The sequence below is a fragment of the Lissotriton helveticus genome, chromosome 9 (assembly GCF_964261635.1).
Source record: "Lissotriton helveticus chromosome 9, aLisHel1.1, whole genome shotgun sequence".
In the NCBI taxonomy this organism is placed as follows: domain Eukaryota; kingdom Metazoa; phylum Chordata; class Amphibia; order Caudata; family Salamandridae; genus Lissotriton; species Lissotriton helveticus.
Window position 1 is genome coordinate 640414979 of NC_136070.1, and position 22062 is coordinate 640437040.

General features: G+C 42.1%; 1 protein-coding gene and 1 long non-coding RNA gene across 2 annotated transcripts in view; one reads left to right on the forward strand and one right to left on the reverse strand.

Moving 5' to 3' along the window:
* SNX32 (sorting nexin 32) overlaps positions 1-22062 on the forward strand; it is a 346690-nt gene that overhangs the window by 225552 nt on the left and 99076 nt on the right. Inside the window, exons 10-11 of the mRNA XM_078660710.1 lie at positions 7006-7092; positions 12646-12805. Coding sequence (XP_078516836.1) covers positions 7006-7092; positions 12646-12805 — 247 coding nt within the window. The remainder of the gene's footprint in view (positions 1-7005; positions 7093-12645; positions 12806-22062) is intronic.
* LOC144781734 (uncharacterized) overlaps positions 14045-22062 on the reverse strand; it is a 144103-nt gene continuing 136085 nt past the window's right edge. Inside the window, exon 3 of the long non-coding RNA XR_013601057.1 lies at positions 14045-14081. This is a non-coding gene — a long non-coding RNA (uncharacterized LOC144781734). The remainder of the gene's footprint in view (positions 14082-22062) is intronic.

Genomic DNA, 22062 nt, shown 5'->3' on the forward strand with positions numbered 1-22062 from the left:
AAGCTCTATCTTGCTGCAAATGGGGTGGTGGTCCCCTCTGATTCATCTGCCCATATATGGCTAGAGTCTTTCTTTCACCTCTGTACCCATATTCAAAAAGCAAGAAGGTTTTCTTTGCATTGTACTGTAGCGTTTATATGGCTCCATTTTCCATTGGAATCCTGGGCGCTCTTTTGGAGTGTATGGTTGGAAAGGGTGCTAGTTGTACTTATCTACATGGAATATGTTGGGTGTGGGACATGAAGTTGGACAAGTGCCCTAAACATGGTGCAATGGAGTCATCCTCATTATTTTTTTGAGGGAAATGTTATCATTTGTTTTGTTAGAAAGTAACAATTGGTAAATGTTGTACATTTCACATGATGATGTACGCTTACATCTGGCCTGTTCACAGACCTAGACACAATAAGGCTCAATCTGCAGCTTAAATGTCATCCAAATGCAAACAACCTCATTACACGAATTGCTATAAGTACAATCTGTGTTTTCCAACAATAAAATTTGGTGAAAGCAGGCATTTTTACACAATTCTTTATTCAAAGCGCCAGTAACGTGGCCTGATCCAAATGTGTACATAATAAAGAATAGCAATGTGCAGTCTTATTCCCACTTCATAAAACTTGAGCAATCTTGAAAATTGTGTTGCAGGGAAACAGAACCCAGCTTGACTGGAATATAGGGCAACTTAACCTAAATTATAGCCAATTGTAATCAAATAAATCAACCAAAACAATCATTCAGACAGCATTTCTGAAGCACAAAACTGTCACCGCATGGATTATCTGGACACTGTGTCTCTGTCTTGGATCTCTTTCTGAAGTCTGCCTGTGAGGGTGCTGTATGGAGCTGGAGGAGAAGTTTGTTACAGGTGTTGGCAGTGATGCAAGAGTAGGAGCGAGTGATGAAGTCACGTCCCAGGAAGTGGAGGATTTTGTATGCGTGTGTGAGGACCTTGAACTGGCATCTCTTCTAGGTGGGGAGCCAGTGAAGGTCTCTCAGTTGGGGGGCAATGAGGGTTCGTTTGGGGAGGAGCAGGATGAGTCTGGCTGCGGTGTTCTGTATGGTTTTGAGTCTTCTAAGAAGCTGAGTGGAGATGCCGGCATAGAGGGTGCTGCCGTAGTCAAGGCAGCTGGTGATGAGGGCCTGATTGACTGCCTTTGTGGTGTTGTTTGGGATCCATCTGAAGATTCTGCAGAGCATGTGAAGTGTGTGGAAGCAGGAGACGACTGCGTTGACTTGTCGTTTCATGATCTGTTGGCTGTTGAGGATGATGCCGAGGTTGTGTATATGGTCGGTCAGTGTGGGTGTAAGTCCAAGTTCTGCAGGCCACTAGCTGTGGTCCCATGTGGAGATGTTCTTCCCGAAGATCAGTACTTCAGTTTTGTCAGAGTTGAGTTGGAGGCAGTTGTCTCTTATCCATTTGGCTATGTTGGTCATGGTGTTGCAGAAGTTGGTTTTGGCGTTAGAGGGGTCCTCAGTGAGTGAGAGGATCTGTTGAGTGTTGTCTGTTTAGGAGATTATGTTGACTGTAGAATCTGATGACGTCTGAGAGGGGGGTTAATATAGATGTTGAACAGGTTTAGGCTGAGGGATGATCCTTGTGGTATACCACATGTGATGTCTTTGGGGTGGAGGTGAAGGTAAGCAGTCGGATGCTCTATCTGCTTCCTGTAAAGAAGGAGGCAATCCATCTGAGGGTGTCTTACTGTATGTCTATGTTGTATAGTCTGTTGCTGATGGTGTTGTGGGAGACGGTGTTGAACTCCTTGAAGAGTTCGAGAAGGATCAGGGCCACGGTTTCTCTGCAGTCCAGGAGTGTTCTGATGTCATCTGTGGTGGCAATCAGAGCGGTCGCAGTGGTGTCGTTGATTCAGAAAAGGGGGGTGGTGATGAACAGAGTGCCTGAATTAAGCAGACCACTCTTACCCAGTCCAAAGATCAGGGCTTGATCCATCACCGTTTTTTAGCTCACTGCACCATCCCAGCTCAGAACTTGGCTATATGCAAATTAGTCTGTTCCTGTCCCAGTGCATGATGGGAACAGGGCAAACCAAACTACCAAGCCAATTCTTGTACTGGGAAGGAAACAAGCTTCCGGGGACCGGTTTCTGCCATTTCAGGCGTCTTCGGCCCGGCTTGCTTGAATCCTGATGGTGCAATGAGCAAGGGACTCACATCTGAGTATACCCTTCCACGCTTATGGTGGACAAAATGATTCAGAAAAGGGGGTGGTGATGAACAGAGTGCCTGAATTAAGCAGACCACTCTTACCCAGTCCAAAGATCAGGGCTTGATCCATCACCGTTTTTTAGCTCACTGCACCATCCCAGCTCAGAACTTGGCTATATGCAAATTAGTCTGTTCCTGTCCCAGTGCATGATGGGAACAGGGCAAACCAAACTACCAAGCCAATTCTTGTACTGGGAAGGAAACAAGCTTCCGGGGACCGGTTTCTGCCATTTCAGGCGTCTTCGGCCCGGCTTGCTTGAATCCTGATGGTGCAATGAGCAAGGGACTCACATCTGAGTATACCCTTCCACGCTTATGGTGGACAAAATGATTCAGAAAAGGGGGTGGTGATGAACAGAGTGCCTGAATTAAGCAGACCACTCTTACCCAGTCCAAAGATCAGGGCTTGATCCATCACCGTTTTTTAGCTCACTGCACCATCCCAGCTCAGAACTTGGCTATATGCAAATTAGTCTGTCCCAGTGCATGATGGGAACAGGGCAAACCAAACTACCAAGCCAATTCTTGTACTGGGAAGGAAACAAGCTTCCGGGGACCGGTTTCTGCCATTTCAGGCGTCTTCGGCCCGGCTTGCTTGAATCCTGATGGTGCAATGAGCAAGGGACTCACATCTGAGTATACCCTTCCACGCTTATGGTGGACAAAATGATTCAGAAAAGGGGGTGGTGATGAACAGAGTGCCTGAATTAAGCAGACCACTCTTACCCAGTCCAAAGATCAGGGCTTGATCCATCACCGTTTTTTAGCTCACTGCACCATCCCAGCTCAGAACTTGGCTATATGCAAATTAGTCTGTTCCTGTCCCAGTGCATGATGGGAACAGGGCAAACCAAACTACCAAGCCAATTCTTGTACTGGGAAGGAAACAAGCTTCCGGGGACCGGTTTCTGCCATTTCAGGCGTCTTCGGCCCGGCTTGCTTGAATCCTGATGGTGCAATGAGCAAGGGACTCACATCTGAGTATACCCTTCCACGCTTATGGTGGACAAAATGATTCAGAAAAGGGGGTGGTGATGAACAGAGTGCCTGAATTAAGCAGACCACTCTTACCCAGTCCAAAGATCAGGGCTTGATCCATCACCGTTTTTTAGCTCACTGCACCATCCCAGCTCAGAACTTGGCTATATGCAAATTAGTCTGTTCCTGTCCCAGTGCATGATGGGAACAGGGCAAACCAAACTACCAAGCCAATTCTTGTACTGGGAAGGAAACAAGCTTCCGGGGACCGGTTTCTGCCATTTCAGGCGTCTTCGGCCCGGCTTGCTTGAATCCTGATGGTGCAATGAGCAAGGGACTCACATCTGAGTATACCCTTCCACGCTTATGGTGGACAAAATGATTCAGAAAAGGGGGTGGTGATGAACAGAGTGCCTGAATTAAGCAGACCACTCTTACCCAGTCCAAAGATCAGGGCTTGATCCATCACCGTTTTTTAGCTCACTGCACCATCCCAGCTCAGAACTTGGCTATATGCAAATTAGTCTGTTCCTGTCCCAGTGCATGATGGGAACAGGGCAAACCAAACTACCAAGCCAATTCTTGTACTGGGAAGGAAACAAGCTTCCGGGGACCGGTTTCTGCCATTTCAGGCGTCTTCGGCCCGGCTTGCTTGAATCCTGATGGTGCAATGAGCAAGGGACTCACATCTGAGTATACCCTTCCACGCTTATGGTGGACAAAATGATTCAGAAAAGGGGGTGGTGATGAACAGAGTGCCTGAATTAAGCAGACCACTCTTACCCAGTCCAAAGATCAGGGCTTGATCCATCACCGTTTTTTAGCTCACTGCACCATCCCAGCTCAGAACTTGGCTATATGCAAATTAGTCTGTTCCTGTCCCAGTGCATGATGGGAACAGGGCAAACCAAACTACCAAGCCAATTCTTGTACTGGGAAGGAAACAAGCTTCCGGGGACCGGTTTCTGCCATTTCAGGCGTCTTTGGCCCGGCTTGCTTGAATCCTGATGGTGCAATGAGCAAGGGACTCACATCTGAGTATACCCTTCCACGCTTATGGTGGACAAAATGATTCAGAAAAGGGGGTGGTGATGAACAGAGTGCCTGAATTAAGCAGACCACTCTTACCCAGTCCAAAGATCAGGGCTTGATCCATCACCGTTTTTTAGCTCACTGCACCATCCCAGCTCAGAACTTGGCTATATGCAAATTAGTCTGTTCCTGTCCCAGTGCATGATGGGAACAGGGCAAACCAAACTACCAAGCCAATTCTTGTACTGGGAAGGAAACAAGCTTCCGGGGACCGGTTTCTGCCATTTCAGGCGTCTTCGGCCCGGCTTGCTTGAATCCTGATGGTGCAATGAGCAAGGGACTCACATCTGAGTATACCCTTCCACGCTTATGGTGGACAAAATGATTCAGAAAAGGGGGTGGTGATGAACAGAGTGCCTGAATTAAGCAGACCACTCTTACCCAGTCCAAAGATCAGGGCTTGATCCATCACCGTTTTTTAGCTCACTGCACCATCCCAGCTCAGAACTTGGCTATATGCAAATTAGTCTGTTCCTGTCCCAGTGCATGATGGGAACAGGGCAAACCAAACTACCAAGCCAATTCTTGTACTGGGAAGGAAACAAGCTTCCGGGGACCGGTTTCTGCCATTTCAGGCGTCTTCGGCCCGGCTTGCTTGAATCCTGATGGTGCAATGAGCAAGGGACTCACATCTGAGTATACCCTTCCACGCTTATGGTGGACAAAATGATTCAGAAAAGGGGGTGGTGATGAACAGAGTGCCTGAATTAAGCAGACCACTCTTACCCAGTCCAAAGATCAGGGCTTGATCCATCACCGTTTTTTAGCTCACTGCACCATCCCAGCTCAGAACTTGGCTATATGCAAATTAGTCTGTTCCTGTCCCAGTGCATGATGGGAACAGGGCAAACCAAACTACCAAGCCAATTCTTGTACTGGGAAGGAAACAAGCTTCCGGGGACCGGTTTCTGCCATTTCAGGCGTCTTCGGCCCGGCTTGCTTGAATCCTGATGGTGCAATGAGCAAGGGAGCAGTGGTGTCGTTGGCACTGAATCCTAAATAAATAGCTGCTCAACCTCTGGTTGTTAGTACGGACCAATAAAATACATTACTCATCTTCTCTCATAATCCCTCACATAGTTTTCCTTGTGATCTCGAAGATGAAGTGCCTCTGATGCCCCACGCCCACCACCTTGCTCCATCTGTAGCATCTCTCTAACGCGATGCCTCCACATCTCCCCCATCGGAATCTTCTGATAAGATCAAGTGACATATTCCAGAAACTGAAAAAAAAAGTTAGGAATAGGGCCAGGGCCCAATGCAATCTTCCCCTGCATTTCTATATAAGTACGAAATGGGGTCAATTTTTTTTCAAACTAAGGGACCTTATTTTCAATAGTGCCAGTTAATTTTTTCATTGCGTATGGAGACCAAACCTTGGTTCACAACAGTTGTGCTGATGGGGTTGTACTATGAGCTATTGTGAACCGAGCAGCAATAAACAGGTGTGTTATGAGTTTCTCCTGAGCATGGTAAGAGGATAGTCTGAGTTCTCTCCCATGTCACCTAGCACTATAGTTGTAGAGTCTAGTCTAGGTCTAAGCCTGTTATCTCTTATTTACAGTATTATGGCCCTCCTAAATATTGGACCTGTACGCAGACTCACCACATATGTGCCATAGTACCTGTCTCACTCTTGCATCACCAGAACTCCTGAGACAAGCCAAAAATAGTCGCCAAGCGGACGCGGTCAGGTGGTGTCCTCTTAAGCATTAAGCATTGCATTGAATGTGAGAAAAGATGCAGTCACTCAAACGAATACTGACTATGTTTAGTGTAGTTATTTTCATGAAGAAGAAGGGGCCATCTATGAGGATCAGTACATCCCCAAGAGATATGCAGGTCTTTCACAGAGTAAAACAGAGGTCCTACTGCTGGAGGCACGGTTAAGCAACTAGAGAATACAGTGTGGTGTTCATTCATGAGCGACATAGACCCAAACCCTAGAGGCACAACTAAGTAACCAGATAGTATTATGTGGATTCACCCAGTAATGACAGAGGCATTTCCAAACCCAAAGAGAGAAGACACCATAGGCGTGCACTCTTAGCCTCTCTGTCCTTTGCTGGGAAACCATGAAGAAGAAGTTATGTAGGACCTGGTGGGAACAGAACAGCAACCAAAAGGTGGCACCTCACAAAGGGTATATGCGAGAGGCTTGGGTAAGAAACTACGATCAAAACACAGGGGTAGGTTTTGCAGGCCATCATGGGTCAGAGCTCAAGAGCTTAAAGTCCCACAACAAATGTTGCAATTCTCCACATACTCCACACTCAGTAAGTACGAAATCACAATATTTTATTTAAAAGTGACCGATCAACTTGAGTCAGGGGTACAGTGCAGGAAGTGTTGCAGATAATATTTTACATACACTCTCAGCATATCCTTATCCCTTCCATTGTTTCCCATCTCCAGCCGCCCTCACTTTCATTCTCTGCATTTTTAGTAGCCATTTTATTTTTTCTACCACTTGTTTTACTCATTGTTTCTATATCTTCAGCAGTAGACTTATTTCCTTTAGCACTTTCTTGCTTTTTGCCTACGTTTCTCATATCTTAGTTTTCTCTGCCATAGTTCTCATCTGTCCTCCATCCCTACTTTCTCATTCAACTTTTTACTTTCTAATACTGTTTTCCTTGTGTGAGATTCCCTGCAGTCTTCTTGCCCACTCACACTGATCCTGTTTTCTCTGCTTCTGCATCCCAGAAATTAGAAGGACGAATGGCATCTGATGAAGACCTCAAGCTAACTGATCTCTTGAAATATTACATGCGGGACTCTCAAGCTGCTAAGGTACAATCTATGTTGTCTCAGGTGGGGTGGTACTAATAGAGAGCAAGGGATATTGAGTGAACTAATTCAATGCAATTACAGGGCAGGAAGCGTAAACTAACTTCAGCCAGCATTTCTGATGACCAACCAGATGATGTAGTAATCCTAGGGCTATGTCCGTCAAGGGCCAGTGTGCTGCCACAGTGATGCAGTGCATTCATCTTAAATCCTGGGTGTGGGCTCTGGTACTGCAATAGGGATACAAACCACTTCACCTCAAGGTCTTCAAGTGGAGAGTGGTTGGTCGCTCCTCCTTGTATGGTGAGGGCGTAGGATTCATTGCCTATGATTCAATTCACCTTTCAGCACTAACACTTCCTTAACCTGACTAAGTCGATTTGTTAAGAATTAGTTCACCTTTTTTTGCATCTTGTTCAGTGTCATATATTTTAGCAGAAGTATCCTGGTCAAGTTGAGAATATTAAGTCTACCTGAATGATGCTCTCGCCTGTAGGGAATCATTTATGATACAACTGCTAAAATCAGAGATCAATTTCTGGAATACTCTAGTTGTTAGAATATTAGCTGATGATGATACGTTAGTGAAACATTTGGCACAGATCCAACTACAGTTTGAATTTCAGACTACTATGGAATAAAAAGTAGAAGTGAGCTCAATTATTAAGCAATTTGTAGTAAATACGCTAGAGGCAAAGCGTTCATACAGGTAGGATTTATTCCTGAACCTACACGGTTGTGGAGGCACGCAGTTAACGTAACCTCCACCAGCAACAACTCATACAGTCGTATTTCAAAGCACAACATTCTCAGAATTAAAACATTCCATGGGTACACGGAGTAACAAAAGAACACTCCAACATAATGTACACCCTATCGTTCTACAAGAACAGTGAAACATAAGGTTGCATGCACTTTAAATGTAATATATAATTTTTCTACCAATACTACAGAATTGCATGTTTTTCAATGTGAGGGCGACCTTTCTCCTGAAGTATTCAAAGACTTTATCTAATGCCCATTGTCACTGCTTTATTCAAGATATCATTAAAAAACCCTTCAATAAATCCCACGGTAGAATGTGGATATGTTATTGTTAAAAAAAACACTTGAACCACATGAAGTGAGCAGTTGGTTGTTGCCTTTACAGACCATGTTCATTTTAAGACCGTACTTCTGGTTTACAAAGTAGTACCTGATTGCAGCTCCTTTCTTACTTGGGACATAGACTATTTTTCATTTAATTTGAATTATTATCTTTATTCGGTTAACATAAAGGAAACCATAATAGTACACAGTAAAAAAAGAATTTTAAAAACAGTATCTCAATACACAAAGCCCAATAGCAAAGCGTGGGAGTTTTGAACCTAAAAACAAAAACCTACTTAATGGTTCACCACGTTAGTGATGAAAACCACTAAATCTAACATTAGCATGGTTAAACTTCATGACGATATACTTTAAACCAACTCTAGGCCTTTTCCAATCTGTGTTCATTGACATACCTGCCCGAACTGCAGTTTTCCGAAACACCCCCACATAAAAAATGCTTTTATCATCAGAGAGTAGCAGCAACTTCCGGTATGCTTCTCTGTAGTCTCTGGTGGCAAGCCTTTAAATTAGGGGAAGTAAAATTATTTTAGTGTAAATGGAGTAAAAACCACAGAAGAATAGTGTAGCATGGATTGGACTGAGCTTCCATTACATGGGCAGGGGGTGGAGTCCAAATTTGCCTGAAATCCTATGGGGAAGCATAACATATATTCCACTGTATCCCACATAAAACGGAACAACAGACATCTCTCTCATCGCCCCAAAGGTTTTGTTAGATACATCGCCATTACTCTGTCTACTCTTAAATTCATGTATGCTACTACACGTGCCTTTAAGACCTACGTTGCCAATCTGTCAGCCTTGCGAGAATTGTACAGAGCCATTTTAAGCTACTTTTTTACTAACGTTTGCTGGTCCTTCGGGTTTTCAAAAAGGGTGATGGTATCCCACTCTCCGTAAGCAAGATCCCACAGTTGCCAGCCATGGGATGTTTTTGCCTTTTTAACAGAAGAGACAGTCTCGAACAATATCTTTGGTGAGACTTGCCTCCGTGTTCCTCCATACAGCAAGCCGTAATAGTTGGTGTCGGAGGTATATGTAATCCTCAATAAATGCTATATTCAATTCACTATGGGAAATAAAATTAGATGTAGAAATAGGCACCCCTACACTCTTCTACAAAACCTGTTTTCTTCCACATGAAATGAATTACACTTGTTAATGCCCCATACCTTTGCCCCGTATCTGACTAATGATCTGCACCGCATTTGAAAGATCTGCAGTAGAGAAAAGAGAGCTCCTTCCTTCTTTGGCTGCCGCAAACTAAGCAGCAAATGAACTGCTCTTGATAATTTATTGCTGCTTTGTGTGACATGTTCGGTCCATGAACCATTATCTGTGAACGTTATTCCCAGATATGGAAAAGTGTGAGTGCATTTTAGAGAGGCCTCCCCCACCTTAAGTGTTTCCAGCTCAGTTTTTCAGGGCACAGGTCATTATATAGGCTTTATTAAAATTGGTCTGTAGGTCTAGGGATTTCATAAAATTTGCAAATCTAAACACTAACTGTTGTAGAGCCCTTGGGGTATGTGCCATTAAAACTGCATCGTCCCCATACAACAGCGAGGGAAGGAAACCCTCCTTAACTTTGGGGACGTCAAGGGTAGTGATAAATAGAAATGGATGAAGATCATTTATATATAAAATAAACACATCCCTGTATTACTCCCCTTGGTTCCAATTTTCCCCGACACCGCCCCTTGGGTATTTAATCTTATTCTAGCTTTCATGTCCCTGTGCAAATAGGCTGTAAAGTACACCAGTGCTGCATCCATGCCAAGGATTAAAAGATTCAAACGCTGTGGTCAGATCCATGAATGCCAGATAGATTGGGAAGTTTTGTAATATTGTAGATTTACCCATCAAAAGATTGAGGTTGAGACATTGCTCTACCATACCAATCTTTGATCTAAAGCCATATTGACATGGATAAAAATCATCATCTCCTTCTGTTTGATTTGGATAAACTATTTCTTTCTCAGTTGCCTATTCTTTATTCCGATTATAAAGGGTTCTTCCCAGAATTTTTAGTGTTGCGTTGATTAATGAGATTGGTCTGTAACAACTTGGCTCCAATCGATTTCTTTCTTAAAAACTAGTACTATTATGAAGTTGACCATGTGCTTTGTACGGGGGAGTATCCTAAACTGTTAAAAACATTCAATAGCAACAGGCCCAGAAACCTGGATTATATTTAAGAAGATCAATCGGTACCCCATCGGGACCTGGGACATGGACTAAAGCTTGTTGCTCTCACCAGAGTTTATGTTTGGGGCAACAAGCTAGTCTTGGAAGTGACAAAGTTGTCTAAAATCCACATGAAGGCTGTTCTTTTACTTTCACAACTGCTAAGCTATGGGTTTAATTATTTGGTTTCATTTATCAGAAAAGCAATAAAAAACGTTGTATTCAAATTGCTAAATCATCTTATTCTGTAGTTTCCGGTCACATTTGCGAAGCACTATATAAATCCTTGCTTATGATGTTGTTTCTGTTTCTCCATCAGTCAGTTGTAACACTACCCATTTTACTTGCCATGATTCTGTCATACATTCGTGCATAAGTGTGTGCTAAACATATGGATACAAGGCTCGTTTGGTATGCAATACCTCCATCCATTTACTCTTGGATACTGCAAAAGCTTGTCCTTGTTTTACTGTATCAGTTTTGGGTTGGCATTGAGTTACTTTCTAACTAAAATACATTAGTAATTGATTTTGTTGTGCCTATGAATCCAACATTATGACATATTGCAATTATATGGCACCTAATTTCTCACTTGTTCTGTCTGCTTCCAAAGTTTTATTTAATGAAGCGGGACACTCTTGGTTGAAAAGACAGTCTGAAAAGTCCAGTTAAAGACTGATAAGAAACTGGTCCATGATTTTTGAACTTTTTAATAGAAAAATCTAGCTCTTCAAAAACCTAACTTGAGTAAGCGTTTTAACCCCTTGGGTCTTCAGAATAAAGCCCCAGTATTTGTTACTTATCTGTGGGGAAGTGAATGAATGCTTTATCTCTACACTGCACAGCATGTGTGCCTACATGTTTACTTCTCAAGTGGTTCTCAAAGCTAACATTAGCTCTTTCTTGCAGTAGCTCTCAACTAAACTACTGTGAACATTACTGCTTACCTACTACTTACCCATTTAAATAAATAAGTTACTTTGTTTTTCATAGAGCTTAAAGTTTGGCTACACCTTTGTCTTTGTCCTGTCAGATGCCAGAAGTAATTTGCAACCCCTGTGACCCCACAGACCTTTTCTCCAATGCTTGATGGCTCCTGGGGAAACAGAATTTAATTATCCAAAAGACCTCAGAGGCCACAAAATTGGAAAAACACATCAAGAGGGAAATGAAATTGCTGCAAAAACATTGGGACTGGTGTGTAAAAAAGGTTACGGGTAAGGATCATTTTAGAAAAAAGAGAATTTTACGAGGGAAAAAGTGGGTCTGTAGAGGGTCCCACCCAATGAAGCAGAACAAGATACATTATAAAAAAAATCAAAACAATTAACTACAGATTAAAAACAATTATTAACCCAATGGTAATGCAACAACAATACTACTCATAATAAAAGTGGAAAGCAAAAATGAATTATCCCAAAATGAATCTGTCGAAATGAATCCCAAAGTAACTATTTGTCCCCTTTTAAACACATGGAACTGGGTCCTGTTCGTGTTTTTTCAAGCTCTAAAAAAGTAATTAGTTTTGTTGAAGGAGTCCTCTTTTAACTTCAAGATCTTTTCTCCTTGTCTACCTATTTATTTTCATACAACACTGGTTAAATACTTGTCACTTATTACAGTAATTGTTGGCTGTCTCTAACATTATTGATGCAACCTTCTTGATCTGGCACATGGCATCTGGTGGCACTCGGAGTTAGCTACAGTCTTGAATGGCCTTTGAGGTTTCGTGGATACTGGAAGTGGCACAGTTCTGAATTTGTTATATTTGCTGGTTTTATTTAACAACAAGGTCATACTAGCTCTATTACCGGAGTACAAAATAATGATCACTTGCTTCGTGACTAACAATTGACTATGGCTGCTAGTGTCGCATTCTTCTAGCCAGTGTCCCGAGGATATCTGTGTGGGTCATCTTAGAGCCAATTACGTTCATTGTGTATGATTCGTCCTGGGTAATTCTTGTCTAATCATTTGGGCTTCATGTTTACAGTTACACCAACAACACATAGCTCCCCCTTCATCTTAATAGTGACATAGTTTCTGCTGAAAACCATTTCTAAAACTGTATGCCACCAATGTTCAGTCAATAGGTCAAAACTACCCAGCCGGTTTGGTGAATGTAGACAAACCCATTTACATTTATTTATACATGTAGGATTGACTGATGGTATTGGGTCGGGTATGTGGAATTAGCCGCTCAACTCTGTTTCAGGACATGTATTATGTTCAAGTAATTGTTATGTGTCTTTCCAGGATTTGTTGTATCGCAGGCTGCGAGCATTGACAGACTATGAAAATGCAAACAAAGCCCTAGACAAAGCACGGATGAAGAATAAGGAAGTGAAACAGGCTGAAAATCACCAGCAGGTTTGCTGTCAGAAATTTGAAAGACTGTCGGACTCAGCAAGACAAGGTAAGAAGAGCTGAATGGGGAGAACTAGGTAGGATAGATGTACGGGTGCATGGAGGAAGGGGTGTGGGTTGTCACTTGCCACAATATAATAGGTAAATATGTGGAATGTCCTTTACATTTTTTATTACAATTCATTTGTACTGAAGAAGCACCTACACCCTGGCTCTCTCTTATTCTCCATTTACAGATTCTTGACACGTGCCAGTTGTGTGAAAGAAACTGCTTTCCTGTAGTATGCTTAACTAAAGTTGTAGACAATTTAATTTAAGGGGAAAATACTTTGGACATGCCTGCCACTTTCCATTTCCATTCTGTTTTATAGCTGCAATTGGTTTTTACTCCTTTTTCATCTCTTTAGCTTCCTCAGCTTATCATATAACAGCTAGGTTTGGAGCTATCTTTTCTGGTACTACCAGTGTTTTGTAGTCTTTGCAACGAATCAGCTCACCACAAACTTGTGTTTACTATATTAATGTAAATTCTCTACCACCGAATGGTCACTTTCAATTAGTAGAAGCATAGGTGTTAGACCAATCCCATGAGAGAACAAGGAGATACTCTTCATCACAGCTAATAAGAGTATTTATTGAAGATTGACCATATGCTAGCCATTAAAATACAGCTCGCTGACATTAGTGGTGCTAGGAAGAAACGGCTTTTTGGTATTCTACTAACTGCTGGTAGTGTTTTGAGTGGAAGTCCTTTCTCCGGGAATTAAAATTCCATTTGGTTCATCCACATTCCCTTCTTGTCTCTGCATTCGTGTAGTTGACTCCAAGCTGAGAATCATCTCTACCAACAACCAATTTGCAAAGTAGCTGTCAGTTGAAAAAGTGTTATCCAAGCTGCTAAATACCAAGCCCCAAGATATTGTGAATTCACTTATGAAGGAAGTTGAGTCAAATCCAAACTGAAGGTTTAACACATTGAGTGTATCGTAGACTAGAGTACTGCTCACCTTTCATTCGACTGCAACCTGTCTGTGGCAAGTTAGTTATCTTGCTCAACATGTGTAGTCTTGGTCCTAGATGATACCTTGTTTCTAATCACTACTGGTATTGGGAATAGTTTAGAGCTTTATTTATGCAGTTAAACCTGTAATCAATATTCTTGATCACAACAGATACTGATACCTCACACCCAAACATCACTGTAAGATAAACTGGTTAGGGAGGCTATACTGTACCAGAGAAGCTGGGAAATGACATAGTACTGAGTTATAGGATACTATGAATTGCACTTACACCACAAGTGGTCACCTTATGTTGAAAGGTACCTAAAAGAAATCAAAGAAGCAGATCATTAAAGGGGAACATCCAGGTCCTGAAACATTTATTGAAAGTACTTTTTACCAGCGTAACGCTGTTGTGGAAAAGCACAGAGTTCCGTAATAGGATCCATTTGATACACAGTGATCCCATAGTGACTGTGGTCAAGCTTTAAGCAGAGCAATAGAAGCCTTTGTCATAATTGGCATAATGCCTAATGTGTATGGGGCTGATAAAGAATTTAAGTGAGAACGTACTCTGTAGCAACAGCAGTGAAGTAGCCTCTCCGCCAAACTCTTTGTCTGTCTGCCCAATTTAGAGGTGGGTGGGTGGGCTGCCCGGTTTATGCTGGAGGAGTAAAATGTACTCCATGAGCATAAGCCTTCAGCGATCGGAGGAAAGCCATCTGGCTGTCCATGCTATTTAGAGTAGGCAATCAGGTAGCTTTGATTTTTTACTGCCTGTCATCACCCGGTGTATCCTGGTACTGAGGGACAGCTGTAAAACACAAATGACCCCTACACCATGGAATACAATTCATGTGTTGTGAAGGATCATTATTTGTATGTTTTTTCAAAAACAAAACTCCTGCTTTGGGAGTTTAGAAGTTAGTTTTAGAAAAATAAAATACTTTGGAAAAGATTTACGGCTGGCCATCGTTTTAATGGAGCTCTCCGTCAAACTTTTCCTACATTGACAAGTACCCTCACGACGGCGGTTCTTATTAATGTATAGAGATGGCCTCTGGGCTAGTTGACATCTGTAAATCTGATGGGCAAATGTAGGGTGGTGGATGTAAAATTGTACACCATCCTATCTACCTTTGCTCTGTCTGCCAAATTCTTACTCAGACGTTAAAACTTCAAAATCTTACACATTAATGTAGACTAGTAGTGCGAGGTGGAGATCCAGTAGTAGAAGGACTGTGAAGTTCTGCTCCTGGTGACATAATACATATTTGGAAATAGACAAGTATGCTCTGTTCTAATCGTCCAAGGGAGAGTGCTTCAAAGCCACTGTGGCTCACACTCTTTGCAGGTAAGTTAGGCACATAACAGTTTTCCTAAGGTGGGATATTGAAAATTGCCTATTTTATTGTGGTTCAATAAAAAAATCCTAATAAAATATAATTTTCACGTTGGTAATTGAAGTTTGGCTTAATTGTAATAAGGTTTGATTGGGGGGTAAAATTCCTAGTGAAATACTAAAGCCAAAGAAACAAGGTTCTGTAATAGAGTGGCAGTTCGGGCTGGACTGTTCCCATGAGGCACAGGGTCAGACTGATTTGCATACGACCATGTCTGAACTGGGGTGGCAGAGTGGGCTAAAGAACAGTGATGGATTAAACCCAGATCAGTTGACTGGGGGTGAGTGCTTGTATTGTCAACGCTCCGTCCATCATTTCCTTTGGTTTTTCTTTTCTCTGTAATAGAGTGGTCATGTTCAGATTATTCAAATAAATCTAGAATAGAATCATTGATATGATGGCGGCATACCAACTGAAGGCAAGTGTAAGGAATGTAGTTAGATATAACAAATCCAAATCACTCAATTAGGGGGACCCAATGGCGGTAGATAGTTATTAAACAAAGGTTTGATATTGTAAAACACTCCAGGCTGTTGCACATTTCCTGCAAAAGCCAGATTGACAAGCAAGAATCCCGGCAGAGGGAGTCAGACCACTGAGCAAGTTATATAGCAATGTTTTGTACAGATCCATATCCTGCCTCTCTTGTTTCTTTTTTGTGTGATCAACCAGAATTAAATGAAAATCATCAACTGTGACTAAGGGTCAACAGCAGCAGCGGGGTCGCAATCTGGAACTGCCCCCTGAGGCAGCCCCACTGGTAGCCGTGTTCACCGGGGTACCTCCAATTAGGGGTGACACTATTGAAACCACCGCCGACTTAATGATCAAAGCTAGACAGTGGTGCTATCAGTTTGCTCAGGAGGTGAGGAAGTTGTTTGTGCACTCACCACGGCAAGGAGGGTCCACTTGGTAGGGCATTGCCCCAAAAAAATCCCCGGAGACTGTGTAGTGGTCAATTTTAGTAACAGGCATAGTGCTGAAAAGTTATTTTGGGACGGCTCGAACATTGATAATAAGGGGATTCGACCTCTTACTTTGGGTTTTTTTTATCCCCCAGTCGGTGCCCATAGTTTCCTTCAACAACTAAATCAGCAACATGCACGATATACCCCACGTTCCACTCACAAACCCTTAACATCTTATCAGACAAGGATGGGTGGGCAGGGGAGATCCACACAAGTGCTTTCAAGGGGAGGGGAGATTACTGCCCCACCAAAATCAATAGTAACATCCACACAACCTCCAACATCTTATCAAACAATGATGAGTGGGCAGGGGAGATCCACACAAGTGCTTCCAAGGGGAGGGGAGACTACTGCCCCACCAAAATCAATAGTAACATCCACACAACCTCCAACATCTTATCAAACAATGATGAGTGGGCAGGGGAGATCCACACAAGTACTTCCAAGGGGAGGGGAGACTACTGCCCCACCAAAATCAATAGTAACATCCACACAATCAGACTCCCTGGTTCATCTTTCCCATAGGGATGACATAGAGCTACATAATCGTTTCTCACCTCTCTCTCAGATGGATCTAAATGATTGACTGGGAGACGAACTAATGGAGCCAGGAATTGGGAACACTGACGCAACTGATACGATACAAAATCAGGTTCGCACATGTAAAATGATAAGTTGGAACGTGGCGGGAATCAGATCAAAAAGCGCAGATCCCATTTGGTTAAAGTTTTTAAGACAGTTTGATATCCTGGCTTTCCAGGAAACCTGGGATGCAGAGTCGGGTTTCTTTTTAGATGGTTACCGTAGTTTTTCTATCCCCGCGGTCCGGGGCTCCGCGGGGAGACCTAAGGGGGGATTACTTTTTCTTATTTCCCTAGATCTAATAGGCAACTTTAAAAATCTTAAGGGAGAATCAGATAACTTCCTCATAATAGATTGGCTGATATCCGATCAACATTATCTCCTAATAAATTTATACAATGCAACAGGAAATCCTCCGCAAGAGGATCATGTTAGTGCCCTAGACCACTACCTGTCAGTCTATAAGTCTAATAACCCCTTTGATTTCGAGATAATCCTTATGGGGGATTTTAATTTACACCCTTGCCAGTGGGACTGTTATGGAGAGGATAGAGTAGGATCCATGACCGGGAGACTACCCCATTTTGAACATACTAAACAGGGGGGTGCCTTAGAGGAATGATTATCTAACTTAAACTTAACTGAACCAGATAAAGAAGATGGAGGAGAGGCAGTTCCCACCTTTATGGGACGAGGTGCGGAGTCTGTGATCGACTACATCTTTGTATCTCCGTGTGTCCTGCAAAAATGTGGGCGTATAAAGTTATGACATCAACTTTTAGCGACCATAATCCGCTTGCATTGGAAGTCGAATTGAGGTGTAAGGGTGCTACTACTGATTCAGGCAGGGTTGCACCAAGGTCCCTGTCCTCGAAAGATCAAGGAAGACGCATAAAATAGGAAGCTGTAGTTCCAGAAGCCTTTTTTGAGAATCTAGCTAACCAGGTAGAGTCGAACTTTGGAATATGCCTGGATGAGAAAGCAGTGGGTATAGAAATTTTAACCTCCTTTTCAGTAATTTGTAACCAAATAGCTGAAAACCTACATAAGGAGAGTAGGCCCAACACTAAGAAGGCATTCAGGTGGTTTGACTCCACATGTTCTAAGGCACATGGGGCTCTCTTAAAAGCCCTCAAATGCTCCCCAAGGGACAGGGCCCTTGTCTCCTCTCTTCGAAAGGATTACAAATGTGCAATATCCATACGTAAAAACTAAATTAAAGAGGAGGCATGGGATAACCTGCAGTCGATTGATGTGTTAAAGGATAGCAGAAAGTTCTGGGCTACTATAAATCAGTCTTATTTCTCGGAAAAGGACAACTTGGACACAGATTGTGTAATTCCTGATGATGCTTGGCTCAATCACTTTATGAGTATCTATAGTGACAAGGACCACCAAGAGTTAAACTCTAGAGGTCTCACCATGGGCCTCCCCACACAACCTGTTAAATTCGAATTAGCGGATGTAGAAAAGGCCATACGAGAAACAACGATACATACGGCACCAGGTCCCGATGGGGTTCCCGCTGATCTCTATATAATGTACCCCACTTTTTGGGCAAAGAACTTAACTAATGTATTTAATGCAGCATCCTCAGTGGGTTTCCCCCCCTCTTGGGCTTCCTCAATAATAGTACCCATATTTTAAAAAGGGAGGAGAGGGGACCCCGCCTGTTACAGACCAATCTCCCTCTTGGACTCTGCCGTTAAGATCATGGGCAGAGTCATTTTGCAGAAATTGGGGGATTGGATGTCTGACAGGGGGGTGCTCTCGAATCTACAGTATGGATTTAGGCAACACAGAAGCACCATGGATCAATGTCTGAACCTACATCTTTTGATCAATAAATATACTACAGCTAAAGAGGGTCTTTTATACCTTGGGTTTATGGACCTCTCGTCAGCATTTGACCTGGTGAATCGTTCCAAACTGTGGAATATCCTCCTGGAAATAGGGATAGAGGCACCTTTAGTCTACTTCCTAAGCGACCTCCACCAGAATCTAACAGCAGCAGTTAGGGTCACGCAGGAGGGTAGGTGCACGAGCCCTTTTAACTCTAGGCGGGGTGTCAGACAAGGCTGTATTCTGGCACCCCTTCTATTTACAATATACATTAATGGCTTGGAAAAATCCTTGGCTGGGGTTAGGGCAGATATTCCGCGTGCAGGGGGATCGGATATTCCGGTCCTCCTGTACGCGGATGACGCCGTACTAATTGCCCGGACAGGGGTGGGCCTCCAGAGGCTGCTGGATAACTTTGGCACCTTTATGGAGTCATTAGATCTAAAAGTTAACAGTAGCAAATCCCACGTAATGATTGCGGGACGTGGCAGAAAGATTAGTAAGGTCCCCACATTTAGATGCCTGGGTAACCATCTTTCTAGGGTACCGGTGTTTAATTACCTTGGCGTCCTATTTGATGAAAAGGGTAACTGGCTCCCCCAGCAGAAACTGAAAAGTAATGCTGTTATAAGATCCACATCAGCCCTTCTTAATTTTGCAAAAAGGCTGGGAGCTAGACCCATGGAGGCCATGCTAAAAATATATAAGTCTAAATGTTGTGCTATTGCATCCTATGGGGCCTCTATTCGGGGTTACGCTTCTGTCAGCAAAATCCAACTTGTGGAAAACAGATTGCTTAGATCCTTGTTGTCGGTCCCACAGTCAACTCCAACTCTTTCGATACATTCCGAATTAGGCCTAGGTTATATTACAGACCATTTAAAAATAGCGCCCCTGATTTGCTGGGCAAATAAGTGGCTTAATGAGGAAATTACACTTAACCATCTTATTCTCAAAGATTGCTTAGCTCTAGAGAAGGCAGAGGGAATCCCATGGCTGGCATACGTTAGAGCGGCGTGTGCCAGACTGGGCCGACCTGAACTATATACAGCCCCAGAGGGAATTAAAAAAGAGGATGTGGTTTGGATTAAACATAATTTTAGAATCTTGTTGGAGGCAGATAGAGAGGAAGAGGAGCTTAAAAAAAAGGTGCAAGATTTACCTTTTACAGTCATCCCCCTTAATAGAACCTTACTTAAAGATTGTCACAAAACCTTTCCATCATTTTTTGTTGACAAGATTTAGGTTCAATTTAATACACCTCACTTTAGGTTCTTTTTCACAGACCTGAAGATTCTGCACCATGCTCCTGTGATAATTTTTCCACACAAGACACACTCTATTTAATTATGTTTTGTGAAAAGTATTCTGCGGCCTGTGATAAATTTCTATTGCCCATACTACGAGAAGCAGGATTCTTGCAAGTAAGACCAGCTCTCTTACACTTGCAACTACTGAGTAGTGTGCAAACTATTTTTAGTGTAGCAAGTTTCCTGGTGGCAGCAGTGAGGATTAACAAAAAATATTGGGAACATTTGCTTACCTCAAGACACAGCAGGAGGAGAAGGGGGCATTCAGTCTTTTTTTTTAGTTCTTAACAGAGGTGTTACAAGGTTTAATATTTGCACAATTCATGAATTGTAAATTTGAGTGTATATATCTGAAAACTTGTAAAATTTTGCACAACTATTTATTTGTATATAGCATATTTTTAAATTGTAGTCTTTAGAGTGGTGCTATAAAGTCTGCTATTTGCACAGATTATGCACAAATCATGATTTGTAAATACTGTGTATATTTATGAATAGTTGCTAAAAATCTGTACACCTATCTGTTTGGATATTATATTTTAAATTTTTAGCAACTTGCATGTATGAACTTTTTGATGCTGCTTTTATGATTTTAATTAATCGAAATAAAGACTTTTGACTGACTGACTGAAATGAAATTCTCAAACTTCTAAAAGGCAATCGCAGCTCTAATGAGACTAGCACTGCATGTGCTATCTTGTATCTTGGTCGATTTCCCTTCATAGGTGATGGAAAAAAATTAGACTTTTTCTTCTGTTGTATTCCCTAATGTAGCCTAAAACCTGGTTGTAAGGAGTTTAAAATGTTTTTACCCTCAAAAAAGGAACAGCCCTGTCCCTAATTACTCTTTCCATCAATAGTTTAATCAATAGCTTACTCTATGGCATTCCACAGCCTCAAAAACTTCCCATGTGAGCCTGACCTCAGCGCATAGAGTCGTTCTAGACCCTTTACTCTTAACATTTTGGCGTACCTGTGTTTGAATGTGGAAATTAGCTCAGTTTTCCAATTCTGAAAAATTATAGATCTCGCAATGAGAGTAATCAAAAAATCTTTCTTCCCATGACCCAGTTTTAGCTTCACATCGGAAGAGTAACTCATTAACACTAGAAGCGCATCATTTGGAAAGTCAATTTTTAGCATGAGCCTACAGTGCTCCTGAATGGAGGACCACAATGTCATTAGCTTTAGACACTCCCAAATAATATGGGCCAATTACCAATGTCTTCTGTCAGGCACCACCTAGAGCAATTTGTTGTTATCTGAGGTTTGATATTATATAGTAGGGCTGGCATTCTATACATCTGCTACTTGGCATAGAATCGCATACAATAGAATGTTGCCCCCGTTAGCAGGGAGAATGATATGAATTTATCTCTACAAAAAATCTTTGTCTAGATGCAATTCTTTTCTTGGCTGCCATCTCTGTTGTATTTTACTGAAGACATCAAGATCTTTGTAATTTGCTAATTTTGCCTGTTTAGTACTCCCACAGGCTTATGCGTTTGAGACTCAATTACATCCGTCACTAATCTCATGCTATCTCCAGTGAAATGAGCTCCAATTGCTTTATAAAATGTGCATTTTGGATATAGGACCATTGAGTAGGTATTTTCACGTAGCTAATACCAGGTTCTATATCCACCCACTTTTTTCAATTGACAAAGCTGAAAAAATCCCCAATGGCATAATATCCAATAATCTCACATCTATAAACCGTTTTTATATCTAATAGGCGAAGGAGTGGTATCGAAATGTTTGCTATGTAAATGGAATCATTAAAAGCAAGAATAGCATAGCATTTTAAAAACTGCTCTTTTCGCTTCAGCAACCATTGCAAAAATGTGTATCAGACTTTTTTGAGAGATTTTGTTGCACCAAAGAAATCAGTAATCCTATATTCCTGTAGAAGTAAATCTAAAGGAAATGTATCTATTTGTCTCATCACCTGGGGAATTAAACAATCAAAAAGAAAAATGTGCAAAGCCGGCAAAATAGTATTCCTTCAAATTCGGTCATTCCAGACTTCCTTCTAAAACTAGCTTATAAAGGATGTTTATCACTAATCCTGGCACCTTGTTCACTCAAATAAAGGTTGAAAACATTCCTTCTATTTCTTTAAAATATTTCGTTTGTAAAGTGCAAGGCGGTACATAAAAAATTATAAAGCGGTAAAATGCACATGCGTATCAGCGTGATT